The 22,979-nt window shown below is 39.6% G+C and overlaps 1 protein-coding gene across 1 annotated transcript; it reads right to left on the bottom strand.

Annotated features, from left to right (window-relative positions):
- Positions 1 to 597: 597 nt before the first annotated feature.
- Positions 598 to 21,682, bottom strand: plekhg4b (pleckstrin homology domain containing, family G (with RhoGef domain) member 4B; the record flags this gene model as incomplete). Its single annotated transcript, XM_079241103.1, has 23 exons — positions 21,563 to 21,682; positions 17,306 to 17,503; positions 15,132 to 16,362; positions 11,553 to 11,732; positions 10,894 to 11,017; positions 10,462 to 10,555; positions 9,859 to 9,945; positions 9,470 to 9,586; positions 9,107 to 9,205; positions 7,227 to 7,369; positions 7,001 to 7,139; positions 6,759 to 6,881; positions 6,485 to 6,649; positions 5,509 to 6,374; positions 5,130 to 5,379; positions 4,216 to 4,305; positions 3,849 to 4,073; positions 3,472 to 3,642; positions 3,217 to 3,394; positions 1,863 to 1,979; positions 1,346 to 1,627; positions 794 to 1,020; positions 598 to 612 (listed from the first exon to the last, which is right to left on the bottom strand). The coding sequence occupies exons 1-23, from the start codon at positions 21,629 to 21,631 to the stop codon at positions 598 to 600; spliced, it is 5,190 nt and encodes a 1,729-aa protein (XP_079097229.1). The 5' UTR covers positions 21,632 to 21,682.
- Positions 21,683 to 22,979: the final 1,297 nt, after the last annotated feature.

The following is a 22,979-nucleotide window of genomic DNA, read 5'->3' as shown; positions in this document are numbered from 1 at the left end:
TTTTTTTCTCTTTTTTAATACTCAAATTCATGCAACAGTTGTCAATGTTGGTTGATACAAATATAAAGAAAGCAGAGATGACATAATATGAGCTTTGTCTTTAAATGTTTGTGCTTGATGTTACTGCAATTTCTGCACAACAGTCATTTTATAAACAAAACCTAGTTAAACCTTCAGATGCAGAGTTAGTCAGAAGGAACGATAAATATGAGGAATAGGAAAAGGCTGCTAGAAGGAATGTACAGTTCAGTCTGATTTCAATCCATCGGTAAGTGGGGTTGCTAATGTAGTTAGTAATGTATTTCCATTTAGATTAATTTAGTGGTGAAGCTTAACAATGGGTGTGTTATGGTTAGGACTAATAATCTTGCCTGAAAGCATATGTGATGGAAAACACTGACACACTAATATACTATAATATACAGCAAGATAAATTTCAAGATTATACAAAACAATGGAGAGAAAGAATCCATTCTAGCACAAAGTCAAGCCATGAAAGAAAGCATAATGCCATTTAACATTGGGAAAAAAGAAAAAGCCAAAACAGAAATAGAAAAAGTTTTAAAAGGTTTGTTGTTAATGTGTTTATGTCATTTTTCAATTGACTAATAACTGCAATGAAAAAGCAGAAGATAAAAGGAAAAATCAAGAGAAATGCTTGTGGTAGATGATATGACCTGCAGTAAGGTGTCACTGCTGCCACACTTATATATTATTTTAGATATTATCTCTGTAAAAACTTTCATGATATCTCCAAAAAAATAATATCTGTTAATAATAATCAAATACTTACTGCTGTGATGAATTTGGTGCCCTGAGGATGAAGGTCTTCATCTTTCTGGAATATAGTGGAGGAGGTGATTGAGGAGGGAGTACTGGGGGAGCAGAGGAACGAGGAGGGCTCGTTGATGTTGTATGAGTCCATGACAACACTGGGGTGCTCTGGTATGGTAATGGTACTCAGTCCTGTTACACTGTCACTGGAGTTACACTGGGAGGAGGTCTCCAGGCTCTCAGTGACTATCAAACAACAAACAAACAAAATACTATAACATAAAGTAAAACACAATATACAGAAACAGAAGTTTTGATGCTGCTAATGGACTCTTAAAGTTTAAAGCTTAACGCTCCAGTGTGTACAAGCCTCTGGCAACTCCTAGTGGTAGCATCAAAAATGACAGCAGCAGACAGTTAATTCATGTGAAAAATATAAAAGGCCTCCAGGTGACACATTTAGTTTATTGGATTAATTTGCTTAATCCCTTAAATGAAACCTTGACACACAGCCCTAATTCTAAACCTAAACCAAACTAATTAGCAGCCAATTGAAGTATTTTCCACTCACTCATGTAAGGTTGGCTGCTCCCTGTGTCCTGTTCAAGTTCATCTTCCTCTATGCAGTCGTAAGGCCACTGGACAAAGGAGGTAATGCTGCCAATTGAGTATGGATGTGTGAGTGGGTGAGAGGGTGAGGAGTACAGGTGGAGATTGAGCGATCCCAGCAGGGAGGACGATGACTGGCTGCTAGAGGAGGAGGTGCTGCTGTTGGAGATGGTGGAGTGGGGTCTCTTGAATGCAGCACAGTGTTCAAATGAGGGGACTGCAATAGAGGCTCTGGTCCGAGACTCTGTTGGTTGAGAGAAGAATGGAGAATTTTAGATTTAAATTACATTGTCCCAGTAAACAAAACCCTTTAAATATAACTTGGTGGAAGAAATCTGTAGACAAGAGCAGTTGTTGGGGGTTTAACAAAGTATGTTTTTGTGTCAACTGATGATCAGAAGGTCTGTAAATAATATTTAAAAACTTACATGAATAGAAAAACAGAAAATCAGGCCAATCTGTGCATTTTAAGAGCTCACCTGATCCTTTCATGATATAGTCAATGGCTCTGTCGCTAATGGCTGCATCACTTGGTTTGATGTCCATGAAAGGTTTGCTTCCAATCCCCATAGACACCATCTCCTGCATACGCAGCTCTAGAAATACAAAAAAAAATGAAATGAATGAATTTAGATAATGTGTTTTTCCTTGTAAAAGAAACTTTTTCAGAGGACTTTAAAAAGAAACCAGAAAAAGAAAAAGCTTACTGTGTTATTCTTAAATCACACATAATTACACTTGACATTTTTTCTGTACTGAATCTTCCCTTTGTTTTGAAAACCTTTAACACAGGGGTCATCGAGCCCAGTCTTTTATTGGTTGGTTTTATTGCTTCCCTGATGCAACACACCTGACTGAAATCAGGCTGGTGCAGAAGTTCATAGCAAGTTCAGCGTGTTTGTCATCCTGTCTGGTAGTTTTGACGTGCAGACTTGTATTTATTTGGTATAACGTTTAGTTCAGTTACCTGGTTAATTAAATTTCCTCTTCTGTTTTTCATCTGCTTCTCCTCTCAGTCTTTGTGTCTTTTTTGTAACAAACATTGTTACAGTCAGATGTAATTAGTCTTATTTAAGATTCTGAAATTCAGGACCTCCTGCTCTGTGGAGCAGTGTTCACAGACTAAAAATTTTAATAGGACATTTTGGTACTTTTCGCAGTTTTTGGTGTGTAAATGAAAATCAGAATTTGATTGGTTTTGTAGGGTTTGAGGCAAAACTACAATTTTTGCCATGATCCCAGAGGCAAAGAGTGGACCTCTGGGAATCATGTGCTCTGGATGGATGGATGGATGGATGGATGGATGGAGATATATAACACTAAGTTGTTGGGCCACAGTAACAACAGACCGGGTGCAGCTGGTGTAGTTTAGGAGAACAATTTGATGTCAAGTCAGAAGGCTTATGGAATAGATATCAGGGTTGCTTTGCTGAATGACAGCATAATAAGAAAAAATGATTTCTGTTTAAAAGTTAAAGCTGAACTGCTGGCAGAAATGTCACAAAGATACTGAACACAGCACACCATGATGGTTCATGAACAAAAAATGAGGGATATAGGAATTCCCACTCAAAAACAAGGTATGTTTCTGAAATTTCAATATATGTAAGAAAACTGAGTCCAGACTATCTTGCAGTTAAAGTAATTTAACACAGCAGAGTCATGATAAACTGGGAAATACTAAACTCTGCAGCCCATCGTAATTATACAAGGATTCCACATTATCAGTAGACACAGTGTTAGTGAGATTTGAATGTGTCTTTGTTCAAAAAAAGCATCCATGAAGTGTGTCTGCATTTCCACATGACTGTAAAATCTGAAAGAGAAACACACCTCTGTTCCTGAGGGCCTGCCTCCAAAGGATCTTGCCAATTATAGCCGTCCACACTGCCTTGACCTCTGCAGAGCTGGCTTGGAGTATAAATGTGTCCTGTGACTTCCTCCGACGGAACCAAATCTCAAAACGAAGGCCACTGTCGCCCACATTTTCTGTCATACCTATTTCTGCTGTCTATTCCGACAAAAATATGAGTTAAACTCCATTATGTAAACCGCAGAAATAAAACTAGGAAACCAATGAATTCTTACTTTAAAAGACTGTTTGTAGATATAAAAGTCATATCCTCCCTCTATCTTCTTTGTCTTGCTGAAGAGAATGAGGTCTTCAAACAAGAAGACATGGCGCAGGTATTTCCTGCGTCCACACCACACTATAAACTCATCCTGGCAGCGGAGCTGACCCTGCTCTTTCAGGTTCACCTGGAGAGGAAACATGGCCATTCACATGCGTCACAGAGAACAATGCAATTCCTCATGGGATTCTGACCTCACTCCATTGTAAACATGACAAGCTGACTTCCATTTCAAATATAGCTTTAATGACATTTTTTGAAGCCTGATAGTCTTATAATGATGTTGTGCTGTACTTGTGCTTCATGGTTCCGTGCACGTGTGTTGCTACTTACATCACAGCCCCGAATGGCATCCATGGCCAACAGGTCGTTGCCGTGGCGAAGCTGAAACTTGACCATGACCTCTGCGGTGCGGAGGTCACTCAACTCTTGCTCTTGGGATTGGCTGCACTCCTTTATCAGGTCTTTGAGCAGCAGTGCATATTTACTCATCCTCTGAATGGGTTTTAGCAAATATGATGCCAAATCCATCTTGTCTCCAAGCTCCATTTGCTTATTCTGGAGAAATAAACCGTAAAACAAATTGTTGAGAGGTATTATTCTTTCTCTTTCCTTATGATAAAATGTAGCATCTAATGTCTTGACCCTGGGGTCAGTCACTGTGTGAGGAATGTAGCCAGAGCAGAAATCCCAGACACACCTTAAAGAATTCGTTCCCATGGCTGCTGAGCAGGGCATCAGACTGCGGCTTATTCTTGCTGTACAGAGCATACATTCCAAACTGATCCTCCTGCATACAACATTAACAAGTTATAACAAAGGCTACTGCAAAAAGTATGCTGACATTTCACTTTGGTGTGCCAAACACAGTGAATGAGTCAGCTATCAATAGCCATACATGTTTGGGTTCAGGCACCAAATATTCATTATGATGCTGACAGGTGACTGAAGTACACGGTGATGCATACAAGTACGACAAAGCAGGACAGTGAAATCTTGAAATTCAACAAGTCGGTAACTATAGGTTAATATAAAACTCATTTAGTGTTGATAGGAGTAGTTTCTATAAAAAAACAGAAATGGAAATGTAGAAATAAATGACTGCACTAATAAATGCTGAAATATAAACAAACAAATATACAAAAACAAAATGTAGAAATGTGGAAATTAAAAAACAAAACTATGACAAATGTGTAAGAACACAGATGTTGACCTATTACGAGAATTTAAAAAAAATATCACATGAAAAAATAAATAAGGACAAAGAAACATAAATATATTAATACATATGTAAACAAAAGTGAGAGACAAACATAGAACAATCGGAAAACAAATGAACAAAATAAAAGAAAATATAAGCTAAAATTTCAAAATTAAAAATTAAATAAATATTATTTTTCAAGGAAAAATGTAAATAAAAGACCAAATAATAATATAGAAATTCACATTTGAAATAATTTGACAACCATTTATATACCTACTTCTATGTTTCTACCTGTATCAAAGTTTCTATGAATGTGCTGGCTTTGGTAACATTTCCCAACCACCTTTCTTTCTTTCTTTTTTTATTTTTTTTTTATTACAGTTTAAGACGCTCTGATTGTGTGGACTCACATGTCTCAGAAAGCAGCTGCTGATGGACAGAGGGGAGTGGGCACTCGCCTCCAGCTCTTTCAAGAAGTACTGGCTGTGGAAGTCCCATAGTTTCTCCACATTCCCAAAAATTATGCTTCGCTTCCCACGCAGGTCCTGAGGCAAGTCGAGGCGCTCCATTTCAGGGAAATAATGCTCAATGATGTAACTGAGAGAGCGGACGTACTCCCTCTCTGTGGAAATCATTTCATCCATGATGTGCTGCACTTTACTGATAAACAGAAACAATTTAACAGTGTATAAAAAATACCATAAGTTTATTCATGTTATAATCAAGAAAAAACGTTTGTTCTACTTCAAACACATGATATACCAGTTGATACTCAGTTTTCTTCCTCACCTGCTCTGTTTCTTGCCCTCTCCATCACTGTGTCTGTTATGCACCCTGCACGGCGTAGACATACTGCGGCTGCGCCCAATTGGAGGACTCATCACGTCAGGCCTTTGCAGCTTCTTCTCTGCAGACACATTATTGGCCACCTCCAAACCCTTAATGTAGACACCTGTGTAGCCATGAATGTGGCTGACATCTGAGTGACTAATGTCTCTTGGGGTTAGCTCAAAGCTCATCGTCTTCTTCATTATTTTCTTCATCGGGTGCTTGCGGAGCCGAGTGGCCTTAGAATAGACGGGCTCAGAGTGACAGGAGATGGTTGAGTCAATAGTGCAGTCACTGTCTGTGTCATCAAACGTTGATGAGCTCTGCCCCAAATTTTTTCTACTGTCAATGTCAGGAGGGAAAGTGAATTGAGATGAAGATGAGAGACTCTTGGAGAAAGGCCCCACAGAATGATCTTTACTGTTCTCAAAAGTCAAAGATGCAATTGCCGCAGGTAAACGCAGACATCCATTAGCTCTGTGGTGCTCTGGAGTGACACCCGGAGCCTCTACAGTCTTTATAGAATCCATTGTTTCAGCATCGGTGGAGTTTGAAGCCGACGTCAAGGCTCGAGCTAGAACTTCCTCCAACTGCTGTTTGGTCTGCTGACATTTATGCCACACAGAGTTCCACTGTTGAAGCTGCTGAGGGTTCTCCAGTGACAACACCATGCTATTGAGTCCACTGAAGTTCTCCATGGAGAACTTAGATGCCTCAGTGCAGTAATCCTGCAGGATCTGCACCACAGAGGGAGAAAATCTCACATCGGATCTGTCTACACTCAGCTGATGGAAATAATCCTGACAGTGGTCCATCCACTGGTTTGCCTAAGGATGTGTGTGAGAGACAGTGGTTTTACTTCATTATACCATACAGCACATTTCCATGTGGATCAGAAAAGGTTGGCAAAATCAAGTAAATACTTCTCCATACTTACGGAGTCATAGAACTCATACAGGTTTGATAAGATGTCTAGTTTAGCCTTCCTCTGCTCCACTCTGCTTAAGATGGAACCCAGATGTTGCTTAAAATCTAATAGAACCGAACCGGGGAGGGACTCCGGAGACTCTTTCACAAGCTGTAGGCCAATCCTCTGCTGATGCTATCAGGGAAACAGATCAATTCAATGGTATTTGCAAAGTTGCCTGTTATGAAAGTCAAGTTCATATGAACATTTTCGTAGAACTTTTTTTTTTTTTTTTTTTTTTTACCACAGACTCTTCAAGAAACTGGTCCAAACTCTCTTTCATCTCCTTTATTTTGGCCACAGAAAGATTGATATATTCCAGAGATGTGAGCTGCTTCTCTCCTGCTACACTAAACCACTGTTTTATCTGGAAAATAAAATAATTGCTCATTAGTGAGATTTTATATAAAAAAAGAGATTAAAAAAACCAACAAAAATCAAAAGAGAAGCAACAATATTAAGATGGATGTAAACATTTGAGCTCACTTGTTGGGTTTGCTCCTCAAACTTGCGCACTTCCAGCAAGCTCTCTAAGTCTTTCTGTGATTTATTAGATAAGATCACAAGTTTATGAACTTCTTCGTCTACTTGGTTGTACAGTGCATTCAACATGTCAATGGTGTCCCTGGGGGAAAAAAGTCAAAATATTCAAACAGGATATCCAGAGTTGATCATTGGTCATTAAAAAGGTCATCCTGTCGTCCAACTCTACCTGTAGTTTTCATTCTCACAGGCTTCTTCCTTCCTGATGCGGGCGAGTACAGTTCCTCCTTCAAGACGCAGTCTGTTTAGACGGGTGTCTTCCAGTACACGTTTCATGAGTTGCCTCTGCTGTTCTAACACCTCAGACACCTCCTGAGTTGGATACAAGCAGTGACAAATTAATGACTGCAGCAGTTTAATCAACATCATTTTAAAATTCCATATTATGTTCATATTCATATTCAGGTCATTATTTCATGTAAGGATTATAGAGATTATTATACATATGAGTTTGAGGGAAGCCAAACGAGCAACTATCCAGACATTATGCATTATGCTGTGAAACTCTGTAGACCTTTTCCATCCATCAAAGGTAAAATACACAGCTGCAATACAGACCATAATACAGTTGATCCTCATGGTTTCAGCATGGATCTAAGCTTGTCTCTCAAACATACCTACATGAATGAAGGATTACCATTTATAACTAATACCTCATCAGATTGGTCTTTTGCTTATCCTAGCCAGTCATTCCATCAACATGATATCAACTAAAAGAGATTTCGAAGAATCTGAATCTTATGATGCTGACCAGTTGCCCCAATCTGATTATGTTAAATTTCTCATTCCATCATGTCACTTTGCACTTCTTGACAAAAGAAAACAAAGATTTAAAAAAAAGCCTTATCTGTCATAATATGTCACCTCTTGATACAGGCTATAGTTGTCTCAACTGTAGAGTAAAACCCCAAAAGATAATAAAAGTCAGTTCAATTCTCCCCATAGTTTTGTGTATTAATTCAGATTACTCTTGCCTACAGACTGACAGTCTGACCTATACCAAGTTAACAGACAAGGTTAATCCCCTTCTCAACCAGTATCTTGCACTGGCTTTCTTTCACATAAGCAAATCTCAATCCAAACTCTTTTCATTTGTGGAATGAACTAGGAATGAACAAGCTAATATTAGCTAATATTACAAAACCAGAGCAGAGAAATGTTGGAAACACCCTATTTAAAATAGAGTTTTGCACATTTTGTGGTTTGCAGCATGGTGAGTTTGGAGAGAAAGCTAAAAAAGAAATTCGACTTTAACTCTGGAGGTGTTGGTTGATGAAACCAAGAAACACTTAAATGACCTACAGCAAAGAAATCTGACTGCCACACAAACAAATTTTTATGGATGCAAATTTGCGAAAAATTCCGTGGATGAAGTAAAAAAAATAGGTATAAAGACATCAGAATGTGAAGAAAAGAGATACTGACATATAAGAAAACATCTGCAAATAAAACAGGTGGGGATGTGGGGTACAGGGTGTGCATGAGCGTGTTTATCGCTTCTGTACAAATGCATGCTCAGTGTCTGTGTGGGTCATAGGCTACCCATAGGGGTAGTTGTCTGCCTCTATTAATCTGAGAAATCCACTTCTGGAAAAACAACAACAACAACAACAGAAGTTAGAAAAAGTTGAGTTCATGCAGATGTGATAGTTTGTGTGTAGCCCTCAGTATGCACCGTTAATAAGTCAGTTTGTACAATTTTTTCGTGTTTCCAATGAGTTTGCACATGCTTTAGACATGAAACCTTCAGTAGATCCGGCCCTCAATGCGTAGTCCAAGATTTCTCATTGCACTGAAGCTTAAATGGAGTGCCTTGTATGTTACATTGGTCAAAATAATCTGCTAAACTACACAAAAGGCAAATAAAATACAATCTCCTTTATAATACTTCTAAGGTTATTGATTCAGTCTCAAAATTATCTTTGCAGCCTATGACACACATTTTCAACTGTTTACTCAAACTAGTTGTAAAAGAAAACAGTAGCTATGATGTGCCATTTGAGATAAATCCATACAAAGGCTGGACTGTCTGCAGATTTTTTTTCTGACCTTTGAAGTCTTGAGGTTGCCAGTGGAGCTCAGTGTGCTGATAGAGCCCTGAAGGGAGGCAATGGCTGCGCCGCAACTGCTGGCAAATGGTTCGATTTTCTGCAAAAGAAAAAAATCAGGGTAAGTAAAGAGACAAGAGGAGATTATCAGCACAAGCACAGATAAAACATAAATGTTGCCACATGTGAAGCTGAACATGTTATAACTGGCTTGAGGATGCCATTGCCAGTAACAGTAACACTGACTGTCAGTCACTTTTTTTTTCTTAGGGTTAACAAGAATCTGAAAATGTCAAATGAAAAGAACAACCTTTATTTTCCATAATGTTGGTATAATAAGTACTGCCTCTTCCATCAAACTCACCTGTCTGAAGCTGATCCAGTGGTTGTGGTCATAGCTGAAGTTGCCCTCCAGGTCCCGCGTAAGCTGTGCAGGGTCGATGTGCTTGAGCAAGGCCTTTAGAGATGTCAGTGTCTCAGTCTGTGTTTAAAAAGCAGAAAAATTAAAACAAACACTGAAAGGTCTCTCTCAAAGTGTTGTATTTGTGGTGCTTTAAGGCAACAGGAGATTTGAACACCTTTGGCACAATACTTTCTCACGCTTAAGCTCTGGCATCAGAGCTTGTAGTAGGGAATACGATTTAATCTAATCTTATTACAGTAACAAATAGACTTGGCTAAACTGTATTCTTGCAAACTCCCCTTATCAGATCTACTTTGACCTATTAGTAGATAAGATTGGTCTCATGTTACCTGGACATTTATGTCTCTATCAAGTTTTGCTGATGTCTCCTTGTCCACCAGGAACAGGATGGAGTAAAGTGCATTTGGTACCAAAGCCTGAGAAAAACAAACACAACAACACACTTTTAATTTGCTTTGATTAAAGATAAAAGATACATAATGCAAACATGTTTCAGATGGTTTAAACTACAGTGCAAAGACATCTAAAGACAGAGTCTTACATCACAACAGAAACTATACAGAAAGTCATTACCATAATACTATATGATCATTTGAATCTTGCGAGCTGACTGCAGCCAACCAGCTACCGACATGTGCTTAAAAACAGACAAGTTAGGACACAGTTCTCCACAAGGAGAATCAAGGCCAGGCTTTTTAAAAGAAATACCTTGTAGTTTCTACAAGTTTGAATTGTTTCTCTTTAGAAACATAAATTAGACAGTCCAGGACGCAGGGCAATAGCAAGTTGGTAAATAATGTCAGTGTCATGAGTTTAATAGGAAGATGTGGCATTACGACAATGTGGCTGAGAGAACAGGAGAGACTTCTGCAGGGTTGAAAAGGCATTGGGCGTGTTGGAGAGTAATTACATATTTTCCACTGTGGCCTCACCTGAAATTCAGACAGAGATGACAACAGAGCTGGAACAGGCTGCTGCCTTCTACTGTCTATTACAACAGTTAGACCTTGATCACACCTTTCTTTCCTAAAACCACAGGATAACAGTTAGTGCTCTGTTTTTGACAAACACCTGATTGTTTGTGCAACAAAAAATAGGCTCTCTATTAAACATAAATGACAAAACCCAGCAGTAAGTGGTTATCACGATTTAAAGGTTGGGTCATTTTATGTCAATATACAGAATGTTTGACTTACAGCGAAGACAAAGCACTGTGCGTACAAAGTAAATATTACTTAAAACCTACCTGCAGACAAGTAAAATCACAGATGTATAAGTTATCAATAATTATAATTTATTTCTTATTATTCTTTTTTTAATTTAAATGACAGTCTTGCATAAAAGTTATTAAACTTGACACTTACCGCAGAGTTGAGTGGTAGTAGCCTAGTAAACATGTCAGGTCCTTGACAGTGTATGTCTCGCTAGCCCACACCTGAGCTCTCGTGCACACTTGCAGCACTGCTCTTCCACTGCGATCTCTGTTTCCTGAAACAGTGGGAGTTGGGTCAACATTTTACACTTACCCAACAAGGATAAAAAAACATTACAGCTATATCATGCTGATCCTAAAACTATGGGGTAAGAAACAAATGTTGCTATGAAAATAAGTTATAGATAATGCAAATAATGCAACAGGAGTAAACAAAGAAAAGAAATGAGAAATGAGTACAACCATGTACTCATTTTACCCAGAAATACGGGGGTAATAATACAAAAATAATTAAGTGTACAGCCAGTAGTTTTTAACTGCTGGAAAATGACAAGCATTGGGCATGTGCCTTTTATAGTTTTAATGATTCTTTTTTCGTAAGTGTTTTTTTTTTTTTTTTTTTTTTTTTTTTTTTACAAGATGTTAATAAATAAATAAATATGTTACTTAACCATCATCCAAATGCATCTAAGTTAATTTCTACTCACAAGCAATGTCTTGGAAAAAGACATTTCTATACACTGAGTATTCACACCACAAATATAATGTAACTGTAAGAAGAGCTGACGGGTGGAAGTGACAGTCTCATACCTGGCAAAATGACTCCCCCTGATGTGAGCAGCTCTTGGCTGACCTCTGCCATCAGCTTGGGAAAGGCTGAATTATCATTGAAGGAAGAGCTCTGATCTGAAGCTGGCCTCAGGGCCATCCCATTGGCTGCTTTGGGATTATGTGACTCTTCACCACTTGTTTTGCTGGTATCATGCTGACCTGTGAAGACAAACATATTCAGTGAGCAAATTTCTTATAAATTCACAGGCATGTGAACCCTTCTCCAACATAAACAAAAAGAAAAAAAAAAAACATAATCACAAGAAATAAAAAGTTTGCTTTCACTGGCTTGTACTTTTCGACCAAAAACTAGTACCTTATGAAACAAGTATTCATTAGTGGAAAGAAAAATGCACTCTATTAGTGAGTTCACTCTGAGTCATTGTTCGGCCCAGGTGTTTAGTCAGCCTGAGTCATGGCTAACTCTGGTGTTATTAGACTTTCATATCTTCACATCCCTTCTTTCAGCTCAGCATTGCTGGAGGCTGTGTTTACAGGAATGATGTACCTGACATTCCCAGTTTACTCTGAACCAGCTCGCAGGCAGCACATTTTCCAACAGAATGGAGTCACTGCAAACATTAGTAATGATTTAAGCGGCAAAAAAATTCATCAGCAACAAATTCTCCATTTTAGGCTGTGGTTTTATCCTTTGTGAACTGAGGATTTGTCTCCTTTCTATTTCCCGTTTGATAATAAATTGAACTTTTCTGATTCTGAACTATTTGCTATTAAAAAAGTAGTTTTAGGATGGTTATTACAGAAATTATGTAGAGGTTACAGAACAACTTCTACAGTGTTAGAAATTAAATAGAAATGTAAGCAGAACAACCAGAAAGTCCTCTACTGGTTGTAAATGTCTGCTTGCATTTACTTTTAACATACAGACACAGGGACATAAACCTAAATGCAGACCTTTATTTTCATAGAACGAGGGTTAAGGGAAGGGTGAGGTTACATGTCTGGGCTGCATGTGTGTCTCTGTCTATACGTGTGACATTGTTTTAATGTTGTAAAGCGCTTTGCAATGCAACTCTATGAAAAGTGCTATAGAAATAAAGTTTGATTTGAATACTAACATTTTCTGCTGCTAAACAAGCTATTAAAACTAAAGTAATATTTACTGAGAGGTTTCTGAAGTTTGTTTTAGGCATGATCAAGTGACTTAGAATAATGCATACTGAGTTGATTATTACATTAGAGGTGGTGTAAATTTACAAAAAAAAAAAGAAGAAAAGCAAAACTCAACCGTTTAAAATGATTAATCTCAGAATAGAACCAATAAATTTAGATTTTAAATAAATAAATAATAATAAAAAAGGTTATAAACCCTGCAATGGACTGGCAACCTGTCCAGGGTGTACTCTGCTTCTCGCCCAATCGTTGCTGAGACAGACTCCAGTTTCCCTGGGACCCTCAATCGAACTAAGCAGTTAAGAAAATGAATGAATGAAGGTTATAAACCTTCAATTTTTCCAGACATTATTCTGTAATTTGCCTAAAAGGCCTACAGTTTAAAATAAACCATTGTTCAACCAACTCTACGAGAAGCTTTGCAAGTATTTATCGTTGTTTGATGGACGCCCATGGTGTGTGTTGTCTTTTAAAATAGTTTGAGGCCTCTTGTATTGTCCTGCTCTGTTCTGTGACAGTAAACCCTCCCAGCTCAGCCTCTATTGTCTTCAAACAGTTGGTGCATTTCCTGTGCGACTCTGTGACCAGGCTTGTGTTTGCTGCATGTTTCCTAAAATGCTTTGTTTTGAGAGGAAGCGACAAACGTAAAGAAAAGCCTCCTGAGTATTATCTAGTGTTAGGTTTTTAAACGATGACAGAGGCTAAATCAGCACCATTTTCTGGGATTTTGACTACCAATCACGTGAATCATAGAGTTTTGGAATTGCAATAATTTGGTGGCATACTTAATAATTAATTAAGCCACTTCTTGATACTTTTTAAAAAAATATATAGACATGAGGAAGAGCAGGTATGGTCCCATGTTTCTTGACTCTCCAAACACAGTAGCACAGTTTCAAAGACTCTGTTATGGATCTCCAGTGGCTAACTGACACACAGTGGAATTTTTTGTCAGTGAGGAAAACCATTTAGGATCAGTGTATTCCCCCACCCTCAGAAAGTTTCAAAGGTGACAGCACTGTGAGATGGGGCCAACCAGTTTACAGGATGTTTTGTTTTTTTGTTTTTTTCACCTTTGAAACATTGTTATAAGAAACCTGCTTTGCAAAAGCTGAAGCAATAAAATAAACCTTCCACAAAAAATATTGATGTCCAACAAAACAATGACTATTGCATTCTAAAAACATTGACATTCCCAGTTGCAGTCTGGCTTGGATATGGAGATCGACCACAATCATCGCTCAGTTTGAATCTCACATTTCAATTCATGGAAGTAGCTCTATTTATAAAAACAGTGTGAATCCCTGGTTGGTACTTTCACATCACTTCTTCCCTCAGCTACCCAGCACAAAACCAAAACAATACAAAACAGCAGTAAAAAAAAAAACAAAACACACAGGATTGTGGCTAAAGTGATGTTTCCAGGGTAGGGCCATACCTGTCCGCTAAACATGCCAAAGAACACAAAGAGTGGGCTTTGAAAGGCAATCTGTCATTAATGAAACGCATGCTGTCTCGGTCTCGGTCTCCAGCCATCTGACGAAGTGTTGCAATCAGTCTTGCCGCAGGGCATGGTTACACACACTGGTGAAACACCACCAATTTGCTATTAAGAAGCTTTCACAACCTCAGGTTGTATTATTTGATGAGTGATGAGTCATACACTGATCCATCTGCTGTTAGAAAGAGCAAAACTAGTCAAGAAGTGTTGGAGTCAGCAAATGAGCAAAAGAATATGTAACATACAGTATGCTAGTTTAGATACATAAACTACTGCAATAAACCTGCTGTGGGTCACTGGGATGTTTATAACTTGATGAAATTAATGACTTGTCAAATGATTTTTTTTTTCATGAAATCCCAGTGAATAACTGCAACTGCATTTATTCCATCAGTAAGGCAGGCAGATGTTTGTTATTTTAGTGACAATCAGTTATGAAATCAAGCACATAACTAGGCAGCGGATTTGACTGCCTGGCACCTGATCAAATGGAACTGAAAAGCAAAGCAGCGGACCCCAAATTATATCCGATATAGCACAAAATCCATTTATTGTGTTTAAGTCATTGTCATAAAGTTTGTATATACTCTCTGATTTATAGTTTTACATAGTGGAAAAGTAGATTTTATGGTGTTTGTAGGATATTCCTTCAGTTCCCTTGGAATAAAAATGTCTTAATCCAGAACTACCATTCATATCCACAGAGCTCAAAGATGTTCAATTTGGTTTTTAATTTATGGATGTATGACTGGATTTCAGGTTGCTTTTCATGTTGGGGTTTTATGCAAGATAGCACGAGTCTAAAGGGGCTGAATATTTACCAGTATATGAAATGGCTCTGTGCCATGATCACAAAAGATTGTAAGTGTTAAGTTTTGTGTGCTGACAGAGAAGTAGAAAAGCAGTGGCACTGTATGACATACCTGACTCCTCTTTGCTGCTTCTCCTCTCATTTCCAGAAAAAACAGCTTCCACATCCACTTTTCCAAAACGGAGAGCATAACCATTCATCAGCTTTTTGGGAGAGATGCTCGTTGAACCTCCAGACGAAGATCGTTCTCTGTGGCCTTTAACTTGGCCTGCTTTATTAGTCCTCTCTAGTGACTTGGAGCGCCTTTCTGCTCGCCTCTCAGCACTCCGCAACCCTCTCTGTAAGTAAAATAAAGGTGTGTTGGGCCTGGAGTCATCACCACTGAGCCAACCCCGGCTACCAAACCTACGAGATAAGTGTTCTCTGGGAGAAGCGCGAGTGTCGGGACTGCTGCCTGGTGTAACTGTCCTGTCTCTTGGGCTAGTGCTATGCTCTGGGCTTTCCTCCAGGATGGATTCAGAACTGGACCCAAGGCTCATAGGATTCTGCAAAGCCTCCATATAAGATTTCCTGAAAAGTCTCTTGCTCTCAAAGGGAACAGAGTCTCTCGGTCGAGGGCCTGGGTTACTGAGGTCTGTACTAAAAGAAAGCGTCTTGGATCCTGGTTGTCTTTCTCCCCCACTGCTGTCTTCATCTCCTGTCTCTTTATCACAATCCTCACCTGGTTCTCCAAGTTTATTGGTGGGTGTAGCATTATCTTCCCTATTGATGCTCTGGTTATTTAAGCTGGAATCCATGTGGTTTGTGTTGGGGGAGGTTGGCTCAGAAAAGATGGAGTCCCCTCCCTGAGAAATCAGGGACTCTCTAGAGCTGCGGTGGCTGTCTAAAGTTCCCGTGGATCCATTGGTGCTGCAGGTGCTCAGAGGACCACGGACGCCACCTCTGCTACAGCGAGCTTGCATAATTGCGTCTGCTGTGCTGCTGACAAAGAGCGGGTTGACCACGTTCTTCCACGGTGTCCTATACACAGCTGTACCGGTGGTAAGCAGACAGTTTTGTAGTGGGTGCAGGTTTCTGTCACGTGTTACATTCTGCAAAAACTCAGCTGTGAAAATGTTGCCATACATGCTGTCTGAAATGGGGATTTCTGCAATGGCCTGCCCACTGGCAGACAGACATTTTATCACAAGCTTGACAGCCTTGCGGCCTAAAGGAACTATCTGTAAGTAAAAGTCTCCCTGCTTTAGTCGAACTTTATGGAGAGGGGCAAGCTGCAGGACAACTTTGTCATAGATGCAGAGAGGCCAACCCTCGTGATAGAACAGCAATCCCCTGAATTTCACCTGAAAGAAGAAAAAGAAATCTGTCAGTGCCCACTCCCACTAAACATAGCTACACTGTGTGTAGTGGCCCAGCCACTGACATCATTTCAACAACATCTGCAAAGCTGTGTTCAAATACATCTTAAGCTGTAATGGAGAGTCGAGTTGCTTTTACAGGATGCACAGGATGAATCACTCTCAGGGAGAATTCGTCTAAAGATGAAAACCTGTCTGATCAGGCCTTGTTTCACAGTAACAGCAACACAAATCTTTTGCAGTGACAGCATGAAAAAGATACAGACCCTGACAGAAAAGACACGCTGCTCAAGGGTTTATTTTTTTCTTCATCGCTTATGAAAACCAAAAAAAGGCTGAAGATGTGATCTCCTGCTGAAGCCTCTCATATTGCCTCCAATACAAAGACTTTCCTGCACAGCAAGCTGTTCTCAGGGGCTAGGCTTAGGTAGAACTATTGCTCTACGGCTATAGTCACAGTGTAATCACCTGAGAGATGAATACAGAGGAATAAAGTTTCAGTGCCATGGTCTTGCTGCTCTGACACAACAGTAATCAAAGCTTGTGAGAGAAAATATTGAGTTTCACTTCAAACCCAAGAGAATGGCGGCTTCTCAAGCAGACCTCACTTTCGCCATAGAGAAAAAAGTTAACAGTCTCTTTCAGCTTGCTCTCGAGACAATCATCAACTTTGTCTAAGTATCAGTTTTCCAACTCAGCAAAAATATTTAAGCTAAGCAAGTCTCTTCTTTGGCATTTTTCCTTTTTTATAACACCCTGCAGCTTCCTTTATGTTTCATAATCTGCACACAGTGAAGCTAAAAAGAGATCTAATATAAACATCTCCAACAGTCCAGTAGGTAAATCTCTCGTGGTGCTACACCCCAAAAAGATTCCTGAAATAAATCACAAGCATAATTCAATTTAACCGTGTCCATTGAGCACTCACACAGGTTTCTTTTTGGATGATCTGTAAAATCCTCTTAGCTGGAAGCAAGAAGTCAATGAGGCAGCGGAGGCCGTCCCCACGGTACTGTCTCTCCACAACGCCAAAGAGCTGCCAGAGGACGGTGGAAGCAGTGGCGCTGAAGGGACGGTACAAGACAGACAAGGTGCTCTGGATACACTTGTCTAAAGACTCAGCGTCCTGAGGAAAGAAAGATGCATGTTATCAGTCAAAATCAAGGGCACACATCCAGGAAATATAGGAAAACCTGGTAATACATGTTCCTGAAATAAACTTGTGAATCTGAAATGTAATCAATGTAACTTTATAAAACTATATCTGTAGACTTTACATAAATACTATACATGGTTCAATGCCTGCGATTAGCTACACAGGATCCCATTTAGCCGGACAGTCAGGAAGTCGTAGCATCCCAGTGAGGGGAAACACCTGGTCAGCGTGATGTCACTAGTCAGCAAATACAAACAGCCAAACTGGAAAGTCCTGACTGGACTCCAGTTGTGTCCAGGACAGTGGAACGTTACCTTCTAATAACAATCATGTCATCATCTGTCCCATACATGACCTGGCCCCACCAACAGAGCTAATGGCATGTCCAACATGTTTAGTTACAAACTGCCAGACACTAAAACAGGACATTTGGGATTATTGCACTACTGGATGAGGTTGACCTGGAGGGTGGTGATGCTCAGAGTTCAGGCTATTCCCTTCCTCTGATTAGTCAGAACCAAGGCCAAACATCGCTCCACTATCTGTCCTTCCTGAATGGAACACAACAGTGGAATAGAGACATCTGCCTATAACGATAAGCAGACAGATAAATAGTAAAGCCAGGGAGAATGACACACTATAACAACCATGTAGCATATTGAGGAACACAACGCTCAAAAATGCAGTACTTCATGCCTGTTTTGTTACTTTCATTTGAAAGTCTGTTACATTTGCATAACAATAAACATGAAAAAAAATTTAAACCAAGGGATGCTCTGTTGGATTTTGTTGGTCAGACAGCCTATGTTTCACTCTTTGTAGGATCTGTTCTGTTGATCTAAGCAGCTCAGCACCATCAATTAGAAAAGAGTGAGTACAGTTCAGCTCATTCGTACACAGGCCACGAATCTACTACAAGGCTCTCATTGTGTGTTCCGCCTCTCTAAGTGGCATATGCTGTACAGTGATGGCGCCCAGCAACAAAACACCCACTTCCATTAGCAGTCAGCTTGCTTTGCTTCCCTGGGCATTAGTCACCGTTGCACCCAAAAGGAGAAAAATAACATGGTGTTTTATGGGAGGAGAGCTAACAATGAGAGGAAAGCACTTGCTAGGACAGACTAACAAGTTTGTCCTCAGGTTTCCAAGGAAGTTACAAAGAAAAATAAAATAAAAAAAAATAAAAAAAACCAACAGCAGGAGTAACAGAGGAAGAGTTTTAAAGAACAATGTAGTAAATAGCTAAGAGATTTGAGCTTGATTACAATCAAAGACATCTTACTGTTGGAGTGGCAGTTTAGTGCAACAGTGCTGATGCCAAACTGCAGTAAACTTAACAATATCAGGGCAGCACAAAGCAGAGACGATCATCCACCCTCCACAACAAACTTCTCATTGTGCAACATCTGGTCATAAAAACTCTAGCAATTTTCCTTTATACGACTCACAACTATATGCATATTTATACCTTTTTTTTTTTCAATCACAGTTACTGTTACTTTGGAGTGTCTTTACAGTTTTTAGAACTGCCTACTTTTCTTTGTTGCACAGTTATTCTTTATATGTATAAATGATTATTCAGATGAGTGTGTTTATCATCCTGGGCACTACATAGTGTGTATACACCATACACAGCTGTTTGTAACACTGTAAATTTTTCCATTGGGAGATGAATAAAGGTTACTCTAATCTAATCTAATCTAATCTAATCTAGTTTAAGATTAAACATATTCCTCAATTTTCATGAAGAATTTGAGGCTTTCATTGAGTGCCACCTGTCCACAGCGAAACATGTTTGCATCTCAGCAGAATAACTGACCTTAGGCACCAAAGTTGAGCTTCCTATCCGCTCTGTGCTACAGAGGAATGTAGTGTGTATAGTTGTGTATGTCTAGCTTCAGAGCTTTAGCCAGGATGAGAGCAAAGTGGGACGCCCCATCTTTTCTGATGCCAGGTCTTTGTGAGTCTCTGGCTGAGCAACGGAGGGCTGGGGTGGTAATTAGTGGTTTTAAACTCCAGGTGGAACTCTTTTGTTTGAGCTGTCGGTAAAACCAGCTGTAAGTATGCTAAACACAGGAGGTTTTGTCTTTGGCTGAAATAAGCAAACTTCAGGTTTAAGTAAGGAGTTAAATCCTGGTTGAAAAGATGTTGTCAAAAAATCACATTTTGATAAGCTTAAGCTTAAAAAACACTCTTTGAGGTTTCTTGTGTTTTTATAAAAGACCTCAAATATGTCCTGGTCGCATGTTGTGTCTTCATCATACTTTAAAGTGGATGGTGGACAACAAGGTGGAAAAGAAAAGAAAAAAGGATTGCATCACTGAGATAGAGGAAAGCAAGAAACAGACACAGAGTCAGAGATAGTTACCATGAAGTGGTCACTGACACATTTACTGGGTCAGAGACACAAAAGACTTTGCCTACCAGGCCTCCAGTGGAGCATGAAGCCACCAGGGGAGTGTAACAGGAGAGCACTGAAGCCCCCATACGGCCTGCTCACTAACCAACCTGCTAACAGCCTCAAAGGCAGCAGGATGACACAGGTTGCAGGTTGCTCAGACCTGCCCTATTGCCAGGTGCCAGGATGCCAACAAAGGAGTCTGGTGAGAGCACCCCCCCTTGCCTATTATCACCACCACCACCACTACCACCCCATCGTAGAGAATAGCTTGATTCAGCTTTTGATCTGCACCAATAGATATCCTGTCTCATCTGAGGCAGAGAGGAAGGAAGAGGAATTGAGGTAAATAGTCAGAAGAGCTACACTGCATGAAGCTTCGGTCAGTAAGGTTACTAAAATCACACAGAGATCTTTGTTTTATCACAAATTGTTAACATGTATAAAAACTTATTAGTTTTATGCACATAAGCACTGCATTGCTCTCTTACCAATATAGATAGTAAGTAATAAAAGCCTTTAAAAAGAGAGTAAATATTGTAATGTTTGCTCAGAATACAACCAGAAAGGAGCTAATGATGCTGCAACAAATGTAGATAGGTCAGTGAGGTTATGTGATGAACGAGAGTCTCAACATGTTAACACTAGGAAAAACTACCTTTGATTTTCCTTTCATTGAATTCTTCATTTACATGAACTATAAACAACTTTTTTGCCAATCATCAGGTTGTAGCAACTTTAAAAACTGCAGCAGCCCAATTTATTGGCCCAGGTACATTTTTCTATGGATTCCCACGATGAACAGCAGAAAGATTTTATTTATGTCTACAGCAGGGAACTGATTACTTTTTCCTACAGGATGTAAACAGCACTGATAGGATGATGTCCCTGAGCTGCACCAACAGGCCTTGCTGACTGTCAATGTATTTTGTTGTATAGAATATACACACATATACATAAATTATTATGCCTCTGCATTAAAGACAACCCAACAAAGAGGAAAAAAGTGAATGGAAGTTTTTCAATCAATCAGAGCTGTGATGAGCAATGACAGCAGAGACAAAAGAAAATAACAAAGTCAGTTCATACCTTAGCAGAGTAAATATAGAATGGCTACATTCCCAAACAAGTGACTGCACACTGATAACAAAACAAGTGAGAAAGGATGCAAGCTTGTTACTGACCCTCAGAGATAAGAAATGGTCTTTATATTTTTACATAAGCCAGTACTTACTCAAGAAACTAAAACAAGATGGAAAATATGTTCCAGTCTGTGCAATTTGTCACTGAAAAAATACAAGACTGAAATTCCTGAATACCTAAAGCTAAAGAAGGTTTCATTCCCAGAGTGATAACATATCAGTATATATTGTTCTTGCCACTCTCTTGCATATCACGTTAAAAAAAAAGCTACCTGCAATGTTTTGTCTACCCAGGAAGCAGTCAAAATATCAGCTGCCTGTGTGGTACTGTGTCAAAAACATCCACCGCTGGAATATGTAAAATGACCTACATGCTGGAGTTTTTCTAAACAAGCTTTGTTTACACTCAAGAAACAATGTAGAAACAATAGAATAGTTAAATATATCGAAGAAAAACATGAGCTTTTAGTAAGTCAATAAGGCTCATACCTTAATACTCAGGTAGTTGTCACAACTGCGAGACTTTGCTCTGGAGTGCATTTTGCCCAGTGACAGCATTTAGGCACCAGAAGAAATCCCAAACTTCAGAAAGCAGCGTGTTATCAACTCAGAGTGGTTGATCTGATAGTCCACACCTTGACCGCCGTAAGTCATTGCTATGATATCAACAGGTCCAGCACCATTCCTCTCGCATGTCTGGCACTATGCGTGTGTGCGGCGTGGTGTTGGTAGCTGGAGCGGACTGAACTCCAGAGCGTGAGAGAGACAGCGCGCTGGATTCCCCGTCACTCTCCCTCCCTACCTCCTACAAAACCTCCCCCGCCCTGCTGTTGCTGGTCTGCTACTGAAGCCTCTTCCAGCTGGATAAATGCACACTACAGCAACTCCAAGCTTGACATTCAGAAAACACACAGACCCACACCACCTAACCTGTGTTCCACAACTGCAACGACCCCCAACACTCGAGCCAGCATGGATCAGACTCTGATCAACTCTTCTATATGCCCCCGACCCTTTGCACCTCTACCTCCACTGGCGGCTCCCCTCTACCCCTCTTGCCACAATGCTCTCTCTTTGTCCTCCCAATACAAATGGACTAGGGTTTCAGCTTATTCTGCTGCTTTTCAAAAGAAAAAAGAAAGGAAGACATCAGCATTGGATTGGAGGATCAGGTCACCCACTACAATAGCATTCCCCTTAAATATTGTCAGGGGAATGCCCAATCCTTTAACTGCCTCTTCCAAACCAGTGACATATGTGACATATCCTTCTGTTGCAGCAGCTAGATGCAGTATCTTGTGATATCAACTAATTAATAATGACAACTGACAACTAGTGCCAGAAACTCATCAATGAGACCCAGAAACATAGCAGAGTGTTTGTTCAGCTGGAATGTAGCTAAGTGAACAGCTTGTTAGCACTCCATCCCATTTCTTCCTAAACACAGGAAATCCTTGTACAAGAGAGAAAAAAGGGGGAAAAAACATGTTCAGTGGGAATGAACACTGTGTGAAAATGTGAAGATCGTATTAGGTCAGCCTGCTAAACAGAGACAGTAGTGAAGACAGGTAATTAAGTTGGTTTATATTTAGAGATGTCATTATGGTAAGACATTAAAATGACCTGACAGAGACAAGAAGACCCACTGTAACTGGCTGCAGCCACACAGCACCTATGGGCTCTCCAAACACAATATGGATACTCTCACGCTGACATTATTATTCTGTGAAATTTACACTCTAATGTAGAACATGACAGGACAACAAAACAAAGTGAAAACACCTCTGTAATATGTAAATATATCTGTTACATGCAGCGCACACTGTCTGATACTGGATCTATATTCAGTCTTATTTAGTTCCACTCCTATGTCTACTCTATAATCTGCTATGTAAACAGAAGCATG

The sequence above is a fragment of the Telmatherina bonti genome, assembly GCF_933228915.1.
Source record: "Telmatherina bonti genome assembly, chromosome: 5".
In the NCBI taxonomy this organism is placed as follows: domain Eukaryota; kingdom Metazoa; phylum Chordata; class Actinopteri; order Atheriniformes; family Telmatherinidae; genus Telmatherina; species Telmatherina bonti.
Note: the sequence above shows the minus strand (reverse complement) of the source record. Positions and strands in the feature narration are given on the sequence as shown.